This window comes from Primulina eburnea, chromosome 1 (assembly GCF_022965805.1).
Source record: "Primulina eburnea isolate SZY01 chromosome 1, ASM2296580v1, whole genome shotgun sequence".
Taxonomy (NCBI): domain Eukaryota; kingdom Viridiplantae; phylum Streptophyta; class Magnoliopsida; order Lamiales; family Gesneriaceae; genus Primulina; species Primulina eburnea.
Window position 1 is genome coordinate 2,238,530 of NC_133101.1, and position 17,298 is coordinate 2,255,827.

The 17,298-nt window shown below is 32.7% G+C and overlaps 2 protein-coding genes and 1 pseudogene across 2 annotated transcripts; 1 reads left to right on the forward strand and 2 right to left on the reverse strand.

Annotated features, from left to right (window-relative positions):
- Positions 1-246: 246 nt before the first annotated feature.
- On the reverse strand, positions 247-2,038 carry LOC140810243 (amino acid transporter AVT1I-like). Its single transcript, XM_073168119.1, has 3 exons — positions 1,842-2,038; positions 1,137-1,744; positions 247-1,053 (listed from the first exon to the last, which is right to left on the reverse strand). The coding sequence occupies exons 1-3, from the start codon at positions 1,987-1,989 to the stop codon at positions 538-540; spliced, it is 1,272 nt and encodes a 423-aa protein (XP_073024220.1). The 5' UTR covers positions 1,990-2,038; the 3' UTR covers positions 247-537.
- An 8,042-nt stretch (positions 2,039-10,080) lies between these two features.
- Positions 10,081-13,536, forward strand: LOC140806950 (uncharacterized). Its single transcript, XM_073163552.1, has 8 exons — positions 10,081-10,413; positions 10,496-10,587; positions 11,141-11,285; positions 11,435-11,566; positions 11,721-11,864; positions 12,001-12,891; positions 12,987-13,150; positions 13,257-13,536. Exons 1-8 carry the CDS (start codon positions 10,303-10,305, stop codon positions 13,387-13,389), a joined length of 1,812 nt encoding a protein of 603 aa, XP_073019653.1. The 5' UTR covers positions 10,081-10,302; the 3' UTR covers positions 13,390-13,536.
- Positions 13,537-13,602: 66 nt separating this feature from the next.
- Positions 13,603-16,679, reverse strand: LOC140807004 (beta-1,3-galactosyltransferase 7-like; annotated as a pseudogene).
- Between the last annotated feature and the right edge of the window lie 619 nt (positions 16,680-17,298).

A 17,298-nucleotide genomic window follows, 5' to 3' on the forward strand; every position in this document is an offset into this window, starting at 1 on the left:
TCGAAAACAATTAAAAAAATCTATTAATATTATAGAAAATAATTAAAATTTGATAATAACATAAATATGCATTTATTGTGATAATTAAAATAATAATACAAATTTGAATATTAAATAATGGTTAATAACAATTATAATATTTCATTAAAAATAATATAATAATAATTAAAATATGATCAATAATAATTAATTTAATTATAATATTAGTGTAATTAAAAATTATATTTAAATATTATTACATTTGTTGAATTTATAATTATTTTAAACTTTAGGATATTAAAGGAAAATTTAAATTAATCAAACATCATTTTTTTTCTCAAAGGATTATATAACCACCAATAAGAGGATAATAATGCATACAGTGCGAGTGGGGGCTGAACGGACCTATCACAATCTTAATCATGCACATCAAACACATGATAAATAAAAGATTAAAAATCAATCACCTCTTGTCATGCACACAAAACAATGCCTCGGGTTAATTAATTTTCCCTTGACAATGCATATATAGCGTGGATAATCGAAAGGTTATATATTTTATAGGTTTTGGATTATTTTTTTCAAGGATGTGTAGGTGCCGGTAACGAGGATAACAAGACCCATCAACACTATGAATCCGATGATCGCCACTTCAACGCCCAGTTTTCTATAAGCACCTGAAATCTTCAAGTAGCAAAAGCATGGAAGTAATATCGAAGCTGTGACGTTCAAAAACGCTCCAACAAGTGCCATTAGATACCCGAAAAATGGTACTGTTGAGGCCACAATGGCACTGCTGATCACCAAGATTGTCCTGACAAAGAAACCATAAGATTTCTTCCCACGATGAGATTGTATCAGATCTTCGAATCCTTCAACAATTGGCCTTAGCATCAGTGCGTATTTCGCTAAAGGAGTGACAAGGGCAGTGTAGATAGCCACTTTAGAGCTAATATTATTCGTTGGGAGGTTCAGTGTTATCTGGGATTTTACCTCTGAACCGAACATTAGATATCCCGAGATTGCCATGCATGCACTAGTAACCGAACAAAAAAGAAAGCATACAAGCAGCACCTACAAAAAATTATGAAATGTGTCAGCTTTAGGCCGGACTCGACTATTTGAAGATGATCTAGTGTTTCGAGAACTGAATTTACCCAAAAGAATTGTCGTCGGTTTCGCATAGAATTGTGCAATGTAGGGAATACAGGATGAGCACCGTAACTGAACATGTACAAGCTGAAAGCCGTAGGGATTCCTGTCCAATTAATAAGTGTTCCCTTTTTATGAAACCCAATGTCATCAGATGTACCGACCCATAGAACCGATCCAATAGTCACAACACAAGCTAGAACTCCAGTGGCGGATACATATGAAAGAGCTCTCATATTGTTAATCCAAACAGTAGGCATCAATATTAGTGCCACGATTATGACCAAACTTTGTCTTCCGCCAATGTTGATGCCATAAAAATCGAGTTCCAACCTCGCTAATAAGTCGTGCAGATTATCCACGAGAATTATCAGGAAACCTGTGGCAACCAAGTACAGTTCAATATGCATGAAAATCGAGACAACCATTCGTCCTCTGGTGCCAAAAGCCTTGTCTCCTACATCGGGATAGGTTCGTATATTCAGGTCAAAATCCATACACCTTTTGATCAACAAGCCTGTGTAGAAGGTTGCACTAGCAACCATGAATAGAAGAATCAAGCTTAGCCACCCGCCATTCGACAATGCATATGGAATCGACAAAATCCCAACACCTGGAAGCGAGAAAACGTAGAAATTTTAGTTTGCCAAATGAAAGTTGAAGGTTGGGCCGGGGCATATTCAAGAGAGGACATATACATGCCTACATACCTGATAAGGAATTTAATCCATTGAAAGTTGTCTCGAAAAACGAAGCACCGTCGGTCTTGAGAACTCGATTTCCTTTCTCAACATCATCGTTGGAAGCTAGGAGAGGAATATTGGTGGCAGAGCTGTGATCTTGTTCCTTTGGGTTCATCTTTATGTTTCTTAGTTCAAAATTTGAAGAGTACGTGGGAAAGCTGGAGCTTTTGAGCTCGGTAAATATAAAAAAGAACGTAAAGATTCTATTTATTAAAGTTGAGGATATGTACGATAGTAACCATCTAAGAAGGATATCAATTTTTCTTTCAACTTTATCTTTATATGATACTAATATTACTATTTTGTTTTTGTTTTGTTTTTTAAATTTCAACACAAACTTTTATTTTTATTTTTTTTATTACAATAATATAAATAGCAATTTAGTTCCTCTATAATTTATCAAATTTCCCTTTAGTTCATCGATAATGATAAAAAAGACTGTACACACACGCATCGCGTCTGCAGAGTAACTAGTATATATAAAGTTGGACCTAATAAAGACAAAAATGGACACCAAATTTGCCCTTATGTGACACCAATGTTATACTTTTTGTTTTTATTTTTTTAATTTCAACTAACACTTTTTTTAAAAAAATTTAACAATTCTAATATCACTTTAATCCCTCGATAATTTGTCAAATTTCACTTTTGTTACTCGATAATTATAAAAAAAACTGTGCACACACCACGTATGTTGAGCAACTAGTATATATTAAGCATGTAGACTCTATGTAAGTGAAAGTATGAATATTTTTACTGGATCAAAGTGTAACACAAAACACAATATTTATAGATAAACCTCTGTGGTTAATCTATGACCAGAGAAATATTTAATAAAGCGGATCCAGATCTGATTGAATATATATGGTTGGACTTGAAAATTGTTTATAAACGGTAGTGAATGTCTTACTCGATTAATTAGTATACATGACTATTTATTCCAAAATAATATATCGATATTAATCGACCCAAATTGATTCACGATTTTTTTTCTAGTAATAGTTTAGCTCAAATATTAATCGATTATTATAAAATTGTTAAAAACCTATTCCAAAATCCCTAAAGATTTGGTGTGTTTGATAAGTTTGTTTTCGTTTTACTTAGAATAATTCCATGATTTTTAAACAGATTTATTTTCTACAAATTATTTAAAATAACGAATCATTTATATGATCACATTTTGGTCTCCACCAGTCCTGTTAGGTGGTCTCGTAGCAAATCGACTCCGTGAATTACATCTGCGAAAACGTCTTAGCTAGACAACGACGTTACAAGTTGTACCTCACGTACAATTGCATGGTTACATATATTCAAACTATGTCGTTTTCTTTTTATCTAAGACACCATTTGATCAGCTAGTTAACAACTTCCGATATTCATCGATCTGGAAGAAATTAAAGTATCCCCCGAATTAATTTTCAATAAGGGAATTTGAAATATTTTGATGAAACCAAAGACAGGATAATGTTTTGTATAAATCCTTTAGAGTGGGTCTTATGTGAGACGTCTCACAGATCTTAACCCGTGAGACGGTTCAATCCTCCTACCCATATTCACAATAAAAAGTAATACTCTTAGCATAAAAAGTAATATTTTTTTATTGATAACCCAAATAAGAGATCCGTATCACAAATACGACCCGTGAGACCATCTCACATAAGTTTTTGCCAATCCTTTAATATTGTTGGTAAAACACACTAGAAAAAGATGATCATATTGCCAAACATTAATTATGATCTATCTATTTTGAACACCATTATCCTAATTATTATGGCACACAAAGTTTGGAAACGTACTTGAACTCTTTAATTGGCCGCATGCAACAACGTGAAAATCAACGAGTGGTCCACGAGAAATTCGTCACAATGAATGCGTGAAATTTCCCACCAAAAGCACCGCTCTGAATATAACGTACATCTAACTTATATTATAACTTTTAACTAATATAAGTTCTCATATGACAACAACCTAGCTGTTGATAGAGTGATTGAAACATAATAATTAAGTTGTTGTACGGTTTAAAAGATTTGAGTTGTACCGTTACCACTAACAATAATTTTTGGTAAAATGATAAGAGTCTGGTCCTACAATTGGTATCAGAGCCAAGGTCACGAGTTCGATTCACATTGATTGCAAGGAATGCAATTATTGAGAGCGAGATTATGGTGCAAAACTGTCTTTGTTGGGTAGTAGAACGATCGAAACACTGTGCTCGAGCTGTTGTACGGTTTAAAATAGTTGAGTTGCATCGTTACAACTAGCTGTAGTTTTTGGTAAAAGGACTACCGACCGATCTCACGCCCTTGTTTTATTAATTTTTGGGCGAATAATAAGATTTCAGTTCAAATATCAAGCGTTTGACTGGGGCAAAGTTTTACAATTATGATTTTTCAGTTTCGTTCTTAACTTGTACATGAGATTTCAGTTCAAATATCAAGGTATAATTGGGGCAAAGTTTTACTATGATTTCTCAGTTTTGTTCTTTACTTGTATACACCGATGAAAATCGATAGGGTCGATATTTTTGTAAAATGAAACTATTATAATAGAATCAAAATTGGAAAATACCTATGCGATTTTAATATATTGATTTTCTCAACATAATATATTTAACGTCTATAAAGAAGATTTGAGCTAAAATTGGGCATCTATCAAATAGAATTTAACTCAAATACGTATCTATCTACCTATCAAATAGAGTTTGATAAAATAATCATAATTTTTTAATAATAATCATATAATTGAAAAAAAAAACATACATGATTTGTTTAGTTACGAAGATGTTGGGTTAAACATGTGTGAGTGAGAGTAATACTGGTATGAGTGATCTCTTGAGAAGTTCGTGTGCGTCAAGCTGATGACGTTGTATCGCTTGATTTGGTTGACTAGGTGAGCCATAAAAAAGTGACGTTAAATCTTAACGTGTAATAATGCCTCTGTTATGGACAGTGTCAATGCTAAGAAAATGGTAAGAGTAATGATCTTTGAGAGGAATAATACAATATCAATAGATAGACACGCACATCTCCAAACTCATAAGTCTAAAAGACCGACTCATTAACACCCAAATATGCGCTACCACAAATATAAAGAAATAAAATTACATCTTGACTAAAGCTATATTTTTTATCAAATGATAACTGTTTGATGCTATACAATCATAATAATAATCATAACAACAATAATAATTAATCTGTATTTTATTTTATATTATAAAAAATGTGAATGAAGGAAAATTTACTTTAAATTCAGTTTTGCAATCATTTACATATACTTTAGAAAATCCAAATCGTTGGTTTTGCAAAGATTTTATAATTGGGTTATAATTGAATAATTGAAAAAATCTTCACTTGTATTAAAAAGATCGCCACTTTTTATTTTCTACAGAACATAAAGCAAAATATAAAATCCATTAATATTTGAAGTTTTCAACAGATTAAGTAAATAAATAAGATGTAAAGCTAATGAATCTAAATATGACTCTTTTTAAAATTAAAAATAAAAAAATAAAAATTATAGAGTCTTATGACAAGGGATAAAAATTTTAATAATTTTAGAAGTTGAAGCAGTGTATTATATTTTTACACATAAAAATCAATGGGTCGATAGTCTTTTGTAAAAAAATATTTTTCTTTTATCTTCATTCTTTAAAGAATGTATTACATGCACATGACCGAGCACTTTAATTTGTGCCCGCATAGATTAAACGTCGCGTTTTGTGGTACAACTTTATTTTTGTACTTGCATGTTTGAACTTCACTTCGATTGCAATAATGTGAGTCATGTGACAACGATATTGTAAATACAGACATTACATGTTGTACAAAGTTAGCCAACCCTTTGGATTTCCTGAAGTATGTGTGAATGATGGGCCAAAATAACGAATTTGAAATATTTTCCTATATACGATTTTTTATAATATAATATAGATTTTTGTTGTTGTTCATGTATTGTGTCTAGTATTGAGCGTTTGATGTTTGACCAAAAGTTTTTCTTAGTGTTAACGGTGCAACTCAAATCTTTTAAACAATACAATAGTTCAAGCAACATGTTTCAATTATTCAATATAATAAAAAAATTATTGTATTTCAACAATCTATCTCCCTATAATTACATTTTTTTTTTTGCAATTAACGAAAGTCGAATATATATATGAGTTTGACTCTTGTACAAATTGGAGAATCGAACGTCTGTCGCTTCATTCAAAGCTACAACTAGTGATAACAATACAACTCAAAATTTTTAAATCACATATTGGCTCAATTTCACATTTCGACTGTTTTACCATGCACGACAATTAAATATATTATTCTGAGAAAATTATTGTATACTTGTTGGGTTAAGTGTGCATGAGTAAGATCAATGTTTTCATAATCGGGCCTGTGATCCAATCAGTTTATAAGCTTGAAAAACGGTTCAATCGGTCAGGCCTGTTATACCAAAGGTCGGCCTGAAAATCGTTTTATTATATAAAATAATGATATAATATCATAAATAATATATTTTAAATTATTAATATTTTAAAATGTGTGTATAAATAATAAAAAAGATGTGTATATATATATATATATATATTTATATATATATATATATCACATGACTTTTTAAAACTCTAGAAAAATTTACTTTGAATATCATTAAACTTTTATAGAATATATAAAAGTCTACATTAAATGTGTCTACACAAACTCTACAAAAGTAATTAAAAATTTAGAATCAATAGTTTTCTATATTAAATTTTTGGCAATTGTAGTTCTTTTTATGCTCGAAATCATGTGAGTGTCAAATCAACGTCGCTTCAAAAAATGATTGAAATTACGAAGAAGAAAAAACAAATATGTAGTACTAAAACTAAAATTTGACCAAATGAACGACAAAAATTGTAAAGAGGATAGATATACAATATCAAAATTAAAAAGATTCTTGAGGTTTTATTATTTTTCCATATGACGAAAATGTCCAAATGGTAAAACAGATATAAAAAAAAAACACATTACTAAAACTTAATTTGATAAAATTCTGTAGAGTACACACAGAAGGTAAATTTTCCCTAAAATTGGGGAACTGTTTGTTTACATTCGTTTTCTCATAATGTTAATATATAATGTTCGGAGTCCACGCAAATGTAATTGATTGGGTTCATTACCCATCTCAGAAAGAATTTTGGTTGGGCCATTTTCTCCAAAGACAATACATAAAACAATAATATTGTGCTGAAAACTAATTTAAATTGTTTAGGATCTCAAATATTCCTCCAAATTTCCCACACTCGGAATTCAAGAAACCAATAATTTAAATTTGAATTTCAAAATAGTTGAATCTTCCAATTTGAGGTCTGATTGAGAGTACAGAAACTCACCATAAAAAAAATGATTAGAAATTATATGGGGCTTATTGCCCCGAGGTGACCAAAAAATTAAATAGGTTCTACGTATCGATTGCTAAATTCTTTTCGTCAAATATTATCTATACAATTAGGTTATATTTGGAATGGACGATAAACAAAGGATATATTGTTAAACTCATGTTTGTCTCATTTTTATGGTCCAATTAATCAAGAAGGACATGATAAAAAAACTTATTTGGGTGAAAAGACATCTCATTGTTTTAGGAGGATGGAGAATCCAATTTTTAAAATATTACATAAATTACCATTTTACCCACAAAAAATCTCATTTTTAAATTATTTTTCACACACATCACATAAATAATTTCATGATGAAATCTCATTTTTTTATTTTCACACACATCACACAAAAAATCTCATTTTTTTTATTTTCACACTCAACAATCTTTTTCTAAATAATTACACTTCTTGCAATGAATGTGAATTGTGCACATGATCTTGGCTCTGATAGCAATTATAAGATCGAACGTTTGCCACTTTATCAAAAGTCATAACGAATGATAACGGTGCAACTCAAATATTTTAAGTCGCACAACAGCTCAAACGTCGTCGATCTACATAACAGGATATCACACTGAATATGGACCGGACTATCTCACCACCCGTCAACAGTCAAAATGAGTAAACTTGAACATTATTATATACCTCAACAAAAATCTAAATGTTTGTTGGTTTTATTTATAGACTTGGAGATTTGTAGTTTTTCTAAATCAAACATTAAATTATAGCCTCCTAGAGTCCTAGTTTAAAAGCTTCGAAATTCAAAATACTAGTTTTAAAGGCTGAAATTTACGTCGGACTTTAATGTTTCTAGGTGTGATTGATTGAACTTGTGGAGTGGGCTTTCATTACTGGAGATAGCGTTGTGCAGACAAGTGGTCTCATATATTTAATATCAGTTTTGATATCTTGCACACATACCGTACACATCTATATGAACATCGATGAGTTGTCACTCATCCATTGGATGTGATGAAATATAGAAAAAGTGTGCATCCAATGGATGAGTGACACCTCATCGGTGCTCACATAGGTATGTACGCTAGGTATGCAGGATATCAAAATTGTATTTAATATATTATTAATTATTAATTATCATATATTTAATATATTATTAATTATCAATTATTATTATTTCAAATTTCAAACGATTTGAATGAGACATGACCGTGTAGATATTTCAAAAATATAAATACATATATAGAAATTGTTATTTTATTATAATTTTTTAAATAAAAATATAATTTTGCCTTTGTTTATCAATAATTCCATATATTACTAAAATCTATCTGACAATTCGTTTTATTTGCTTTTAAAAAGCAATTTTAAATACTTTATATGCTAATAATACGATTTTATTTTTAATCTTAGAAATATTATAATTAAAGTCGTTTTAATCATCCATACCAAATATAAGAGCATTAAAGACAGAGTATAAGTTTCCGCGACTTTTCAGAAGGTATAAATTAAATTTCAAAACTTTTAAAATCCAAGTTTTCCGTAGGGGTGAGCAATTAATTCAGGTAAATCGAAACGAATTCAAATGATATGTTCAACTTCTTCTTTTTTTTTTTCTTTTTGGAAATCTATTTATTTGGAAACATCGGTTAACCGATTTTTAACCTTTTTTTTTTAAAAAAATAATATTAATTTTTGAATAAATAATTATATATTTTTGTTTGTAGGATGTAGGATTTAGTCTTTATTAATTTTATTTTTAAAAAGGAATTTTTTAAAATTCAGGTACTGAATAAACTGATTTTATATCGATTTGGTTTCGTTTTATCAAAAGAATGCAGTTCGATTTGATTCGGTTTTATAAAATTAAGTGAGGTCGCCCGGCTTTCTATTTCTAACATATAAAATATTAATTTTTTTTAAAAAAAAATTATACTTCTTAATTTCCAAATCCGAATTACTTCGATAGTTTTACTCATCATATTCTGAAGACAAAAACTCTTGAAAACTCTTGTAGGTTCGTTTTACGGTTCAATTTTGTGAGATAATCTCTAACTCGATCTAACTCATTCAAAAACACAAATTTTCATGTGGAAAATATTAATTTTTATAATAACTACAAATCGAGTTAAAATATATCATAAATAAAAATATCTTGAAATGATCGCACAGAAAAGACATATATTGAAAAAGGACCGTCTACCCTCCATCTCCGATTCTCTGTTGTCGACAAGATTAAATAGTTCAAATCTTGCATCTATATTATAAAACTTGGCATAATGAGACAAAAATAATTGGGTCACAATAAAAAATTTCAAATACCCCTATTTACTGTAATTGATTTTTAAAATTCAAATTTTTTTTCTTTAATTGATGTTTAAAAAAACTTATTAAAAATCATAAAAATTTAAATTTGATTTTTAATTTTAAAAAAATTAATTTAAAAATTTATTTTTAACAAAAATACTTATATAAAAAAACGACAATAAAAACATAGAACACAACACGTACATAAAAAATTTATTTGCATTAAGACCTTGCCGATTATAATGCATTCTTAGACTACACAAAATCATGGTGAAATTATTTTAAGAGAAAAAATGTAAAAACATTAAGTGCTGTGTACATTTTGAAATCTAAAACAGAGTGTTTTGAAATTCGTGTAATAGGCAGTGTTTAATAATCAAAGTCGTTTAGATTGTGTTCATATGTTATGTTTGTGGAACTTCAGAAAACATTTAATGTTTTATTTGAAAATAAAATGCATAAAGTTGGGATAGTATAGCCAAGAATCCGCCGCTTGTCTCCTTTTGCTGGCTATACAAGAAGCCAACAGCTTCTCAAGTTGTTACAAGAAAAAGCAGAACATGGTCAACACGTATATAAAACAGTGTGATATTTCATTCTATTGGGGAAAAAAAAAGAACGATGTACACGCGGCCACGGTTTTTACATCGGATAGCGCCACTAAATAGCAGTCCAAGATTTTGAATTTTACCACGGGTTGTGTGTCTCTTCGTCTGCTCTTTACCTTTTTGGATGGGTGACGATTTGTTTTAGGCCATGAGTCGGAAGATGGGGCGACGGAGAGTGGCTGCCGGAGTGGACTGCGGGGATTCTTCATCGTCCTCTGCTGAATCCAGCTTCCGGGAGCTCGATGATTCTTTCTTGCAGGTCCCTTTTGAGTTTTAATCCATTTGATGAAGATTCTTTTTAGTTGGTTTTATTGATATTCGGGATTGGTTTGTTGCTTCAGACACAGACTAGGATATGGCTTGAAGAAGTTCTTGACACGAAATTGGATGAGGATATGCATGTTTCCGATTTGCTTCAAGATGGAGAGATACTGTTAGTTCTTGACTTGTGTTAATCAATATTTGGTTTTCATTTGGTCAATTCTTGATCTTTATTATCTTTATCATGTATGGTCAAAAATGTAATCTTGAATCTTTTTTTTGGCTTGTTTTACTCCCAAAATGTGTCATTAGCTTGCTTGACGTCTAGTAGCAAGTATATGAACTTGTTTAACTGATAATATTTGAGTTTTGGACAACAAATTAACTAGAATTATGTGTCCCGGCCATTGTAATCCATGTTCTGATACAAGCATTTAAATGTTATTGCAAAACTATATCTATGTATTTCTTGGAAGATCTTTACTGTGAAAAGGTCACTTGATAATCGAAATAAGTTCATGTCTCCTGGTAACAACAGTGTTATTATCAATGGCCATCATGTTGATTTGGTATGTATGCGTTGTGTGATGGAAACATTTTTACTTTATAGCGCGACTAAATATTGAGATGATTTTTGTTCAAAAAAAAAATATTGCGATAATTTGTTCTATTAGAAGTTATTCCCAAGTTTTATTCGAAACTGAGTCAACTCCTATACCTACCAGGTTTGAGTTGTCTAAAGTAGTTTGGAATTTGCTGTTGACAAAGTGTCCGGAGCTTAGATATTTGAAAGGTAGATTCGGGCCATTTGGTTCGAAAAAGAGTAGTGGGAGGTACAGGCCTTACTCGAACGTTGATTTTTTTCTGAAGGTAATGCATCAAGTCCATTCCATTATTATAATTTTACCAGTTAAGCATTGCGTTGAATCGATTGTAGTCTTTTCCTTAAAAAAATTCATTCTTTTGTCGAGAACAAGTCATGTGCCTGTGTTTGATGACATGATTTTGTGTAATCTTAGATATGCAAGATCATGGGATTGAAGGGCATCGATCTCTTTTCGCCATCGGATGTTGTTGAGAAAAGGGATATTCGAAAAGTTTGCATTTGCATCAGAGCATTCTCAAAGAAAGCCAGGTCTAAGCAACTAAGTGTAAGATCTACTTTAACACATTCTTTTCAATTCTTTCCTGTTTCATTTTTTTAAATAAGATTCTCTTTCTTTTCTTTCTTTCTGCTTTGATCTACTTATATATACTCCGAACAGTTCAGTCGCGATACTAAATTTGGCTATTAAATTCATGCAGGTTCCAGACTTTGATATGGTTATGTACTCTGTATCCATGCCCAAAGATATGGTCGGATGCATCAGGAGAAGCTTAGAATTATCACAATCAACTGTCTCGAGTTCGTCCAGTTCACCTAAAGACTGGCGATCAAAATTGAGACAGGTTTACTTTTTGTTCTAACTAAATGAGTTTTTTCACGTGTGGTGACTGTTGTCGTAAACTTATGATTGTTGCAACTCATGTTTTAAGTTTCAAACCATCTGATCTAACTTTTCATTTCGTCTCCAATGCAATATAGAAAAATTTGCATACGCCATCAGATAGGGATGATGATTCTTGCTCTGATGAGTCAGATGAAGCAGAAAGCAGATATATGGGTGGAAATTCTTTTCCGAATCTGAGCAAATTTGACAATGCTGAAGTAAATTCAGTCCTAGAAAACAATAGTCAGTTTGATAAAATATCTTCTTTTGGTGTATTGTCTCGGAAAAAACCTTTTCACTGTGGCAGAAATGATGCAGTAGATGTTGTTGATAGTAACTTTACCTCAGAAACTGGCAATTCTGTAGTTGGAGATTCGTCATGCATCAGTGGAGATGAAAGTAGTTATATTGCCGATTATTTAGCATTTTCAGATTTAATGGTCCACGCAACCAATGATAGAAACCTCGCCTTTCTTAATGGAGAAAATAAGATGTTTGATTTCTTTTTAAATCCCAATTCTCAAGGAAAAAATTCAGACACAAGAAATCCCTATAATGGATGTCGGAGAAAATTTTCTGATGATGATGAAACGGAAGTATCATCCACCACTAGCATGACTTCTGTGCTGTGTCGGGTGCTCAATTTGGAGCTCGATGACCAGTATGATACGGAACATGAGTTTGATAAGCAGTATCAAGAACCATTAGTGTCAAGTGGATGCAAGAAATCAGGAACGTTTGAGGCCTCCTTGCAAGTTGGATTGTTTGATTCCCTTGAAGCTCAATCGGAAGCGGCAATTCCTGCAAAATATCGTCCTTCATCTCAGAGTGTATGCCAAGAATTGGACAAGGAGTTTCTTGAAGTTGAATCATTTGGCTCTTGTGCCAAAAGCGACGAAGTTACCTCTTGTATGGACAATTCCGGCTTGGTTGATACTGAGGCTTCTCTTATATATGAAAACAAGGACAGCGTGACGGTTAATGAGGTAATCTGTCCACCAACTTTTTACTCATAGTTATGCTTCTAAAGCACTCTGTTATCCTATATTAATCCGGGATACATTTTTTCTCCTGTATTTAGTGTAAACAAGAAAAAAATGAAGACATTCCAGCGGAAAAAAGTTCGAATGAAAGATCGAATGCCAGTCATGGAATCCCTTGGAAGCTTGGCCGAAAGCCACTCGTAAAAATGGTGTTTAAAGGCACAGCTATAGCTGGTGTCTTCTTTCTTTTGATGCATATCAAGTATGTACCTTTTTTGTCTTTTTTTTTTTAATAATTACTATTATGTGAAAAAATAAATGGATTTCTCTCTAATTCGCATAATGATTCGGAGGTGCAATTTATGCAGTGGCAGAACAAGTGGAGGGAACAATGCACTAGCAACCAAGGAATATGCTCAGGCTAAATCAAAGTTGCCGTCAAAGAAGCCACAAATAAGTAGAGTAAATGGGATATATCCTGCTGAAAGAATTAAGTTTTGAAATTTTAGTTAATTTTTCCAGGTAGCATATTTACCTTTTAGGCTTCCTTCTGTATCAAAGGTTAGTGTTAGTGCTATATATATATATATCAAGGTCGAAGAAATCTGTTCGTTCTGAATTTTTTTTTGAGAATGAACTATTTCCACAGTTCACTTAGCTTTTCATTTATTGCTTTATTATGGATTGCTGGGGCAATAACATGCAGTTTATATCAACTCGGGGGAAGTATTTTAGTCTTTGAGACAGATCATCTGAGTCGAAAATCGTGTGAAATTGTACAATATATGGGAATATATATAGAGTGAAAACATAAAGTGATCATCATATTGACAAGGTGTTTAACTCAACTCTACCCTGTAATCCTCTTCACTGTCTTCAAGTTTCTGGCATCCTAATTTCCTTGTCAGCGGTATGGTAAATGGCTTCTAGAAAACTGACAGAGAGAGGAATGGCCCTCTCTTTTTTTAATCATGTATTAGCTAAAACTAAACGAGGGCATTCCAAAGAGTGGCAGTATCTTCGCCACACTTGGCGTGAACATCCTTCATCTTTTCCACGGATTTGCAAATTCCACTGCAGCTCCAGTCAAATGATGCTACACATACGGTACCTGCTTGAGCTTTCCATTCGCATTCTGCAAAGACAAAGTACTCAGAAATTGAATTTCGTTCAAGTCTATGTAGCATTAACATTTAAAACCATTAATGGAAATAAAGTAGAACTAATGGGGGTGGGAAAGTCTGTACCAGGTTGTGTTCCGCAACACATGTTGCGGTTATCAACGTGCTCGACTTCAAGACCGATAAACCAAGCGCCAAGTGATACATCCTCATTAGCATATTTATGAAGAATGGGTCTGAAATCACATGGAAAGCGTAAACAATCGATAATGGGTTATTCTAAATGTCATTAATAGGCTTTGAAGTAGTTAATGTATTAACCAACTTTATCAGATGGGAGCTTTTACTGGTTCTTACTGATTCATGGAGATATATTCTGCAAGTTCCTTAGAAATGGCGTAAATCTGTCCAGTCGCATGTCGAAAATACCTATTCCCTGACTCTCCAAACTTCCAATACTCTGGTTCATGGTACTTCACATTTCTACAAAAGAGAATCACAGGTGAAAATGGAGAAAAGTATGAATCCAGTTTAGTTCAAAACATATATTAGCAGCAGCATTTACTTCTGATAAAGAACTGGCCCTGATTTCATACATCCCATGTATACTCGGGGCCTGGCACGGTGGCGTGCCAGAGTTGCAGCTAGCGTTCCTGCAATATGAGATACGTCATAATAAAGCTTAAAAGAAACAAAGTACATTTGTTGCCTGTAGAAAAAGGCGTATGCACCTAAATTTACATGAACATCATCATCCACATTGACATAGAACTCGGCATCCCATCTTTTCACAGCACTAGAAAAGAAAGCCTTTGTCTTTGCTGATAATTCATGGTATCCTTCCACATGTTCCTTCAAGACAGAGTTCATCATTAACGAAACGAAAAACAACTGTGCGGGAGAATGATGTCTGTATTCTGTCTGTATTCTACTTTCACATACAAGTCTGAGGAAGTCCTTATGTTGTGCGTCCTCTGAGTCGATTGCACGATCTAGAATGCTGTTGGATGTTGAGCTGAACAAAACACATATATCATTTAACAACACAGGCATACATAGAAAACTGACATAATGTCTTAAGTATTTGATGAAGATATTAACCTGTGTCCGATCATGAAACGGACAACGATACCCTTCTCCTGCTCAAGTTGAAGTAGACTCTTACCTAATCAAACAACTTTATTAATGTTCTAACAAGAACACACAATTAACGACGAACAGTTTAAGAAACCCCACCTCTAGGCATCCATGTTTCTCTAACAGAATCGCGCCTCTTTCTGCTGCTAAATGCCGTATTTATACCTATTACCATATAGGCTTTTTCCCTAGTAAAAGTACTGCCAGGATAGATATCAACGGCTGTCAGATTCTGAATGTTTTCAATTTTGTGGGTTTTCTTAGTTGACGGCAACTACAAACGTAGTTTGGCTATAGAATTCTGCAAAAATCTGCCAAGAAACTTCACATCACCATAACATCGAAATGCGATGAACTAAAAGTAGCTTCAGAAATTTATATAAACTTTTACATCAGCTTTATTTCTCAATGAAACCAATCTTCTGAGATTTGTAAGGTTTGTTTTTTGTTAATCATGAGATGTTTTTCGTTGATGTTCTATATTAAGTACTCAAAACATGCCTAATTTCGTGAGAAAATGTGATGCAAACTCACTCACTCTATTGCTTCACGGGCTTTGTTTAACTCTCCCACCACATCCTCCTTTTCCAGAAGCAGTTTCTACAATTCCAAACCACCAAAAACATTACAGATACGCACAGAGTAACAATCAATCTTTTGTGGACGAATTTGTTTTGTGTAAGAGTGGTGCCAAGAAAGAAACCTTATTAGTTGCACTGTCCTCGGATGTTGATTCATAATCGACTGAACCCCTTCTCGCATTAATAATCTGATCATCTGGTTCAGTAGGAACCAGGATTCTTCAGTAAAATGATCCGAGCACAGGGTCAGAGCAAGAAAAAAAGAATTTTTAGACAAAATTATATTTTCAATATTCATCAAATGCAAAGTTCCAGCCAAACCAGTAAACTCAATGTTCGCCAACAATTTAACCCGAAAAACTCGGCGATTCGAAAGAGGGCACTGATAGTAAAATGCAAACTAACCCACTCAGTTCGTCAAAATTGAATATGAACCAATCCCACATCCCATGAATACTTCAATTTCATTACATGAATGTTAATATGAAGACCACCATAAATTGACATGAAATTTGAGCCCACAAAACACATAATCAACAACATATTCGAATTTCAGTCCAAACCAGGATTCATCATCACAGAGAGATTCGATAACCTGTCGCTAAAAAGAACTCCAAGGCCAAAACTGGTGATGCAAAGGATCAAAATCCATTTAAACGACACCTTCCCCCTGCCGTTCCTGCTCCTCATTCCGATTCTTGATTCTTCAAAACTTGTCATCACAAATACGCCCTTCAACCAGCACAAATGAACCCATCAATCATCTTAAAATCGAACATATATATAGTATGGGCAAGATTCACCAAGTTTGGCATCAATTATGGAACTGATTTTTGTCTTTGTAGCATAATGTTTGACGGGTATGCGGATTTTATGCAAGATTTGAGATAATGAGGAAATTAAATTGCTTTGATTCTTTCCATTAGTTTGTGAGTTAATAATGGCGAGTTATATCCATGCACGACTTTGTGTTGCCCAACTGGACAAGACTGAAGTCAACTTCTTTGGTTCGAATGGAGGGTTGAAAATTGAACGGCCAAAGTCGTTGACTTTATTTATAGAGAAGGAACAAACGGCATCCAGGGCTAAAATGATCATTTCATAAAAATAAATTCTCAAATTTTGTTATTATTATTAAAGTGAGAGATGTGTTAAAAGCAAATCAAAAGATTAAGATTTTAATACAATATAATATTAATAATTTATAACATTATTAGACTGAGGACACCACATTGGTTGGTTAATGGTGGGCGCAAGAATTAAAGCGTTATTTCGAAATTTGCGACGGTTTTCGTAAACCATCGCACTTTGCGACGGTTTTCGAAAACCGTCGCAACGTGAAAAGCGTCTGTTTTTTTTAAAAAAAGGTCGCTATTTGTGACGGTTTTTTAACACCCGTCAGCCTGGTTTTCGTAAACCATCGCACCTTTGCGACGGTTTTCGTAAACCGTCGCAAAGTGAAAAGCGTCTGTTTTTTTTAAAAAAATGTCGCTATTTGTGACGGTTTTTTAACACCCGCCGAAAAACGTCGCTAATTATCACCAACGGCTATTTTCAAACGGCAAAATTAT

What these genes read in the sequence shown, in the direction of transcription:
- LOC140810243 (XM_073168119.1), bottom strand. Translation starts at nt 1,989, where the DNA reads ATGAACCCAAAGGAACAAGATCACAGCTCTGCCACCAATATTCCTCTC. An exon ending in TGGATTAAATTCCTTATCAG is followed by an intron (nt 1,745 to 1,841) that starts GTATGTAGGCAT and finishes TCTCGCTTCCAG; the next exon opens with GTGTTGGGATTTTGTCGATT. An exon ending in ACCGACGACAATTCTTTTGG is followed by an intron (nt 1,054 to 1,136) that starts GTAAATTCAGTT and finishes AATTTTTTGTAG; the next exon opens with GTGCTGCTTGTATGCTTTCT.
- LOC140806950 (XM_073163552.1), top strand. Translation starts at nt 10,303, where the DNA reads ATGAGTCGGAAGATGGGGCGACGGAGAGTGGCTGCCGGAGTGGACTGC. An exon ending in TCGATGATTCTTTCTTGCAG is followed by an intron (nt 10,414 to 10,495) that starts GTCCCTTTTGAG and finishes TTGTTGCTTCAG; the next exon opens with ACACAGACTAGGATATGGCT. An exon ending in TTTCTTTTGATGCATATCAA is followed by an intron (nt 13,151 to 13,256) that starts GTATGTACCTTT and finishes CAATTTATGCAG; the next exon opens with TGGCAGAACAAGTGGAGGGA.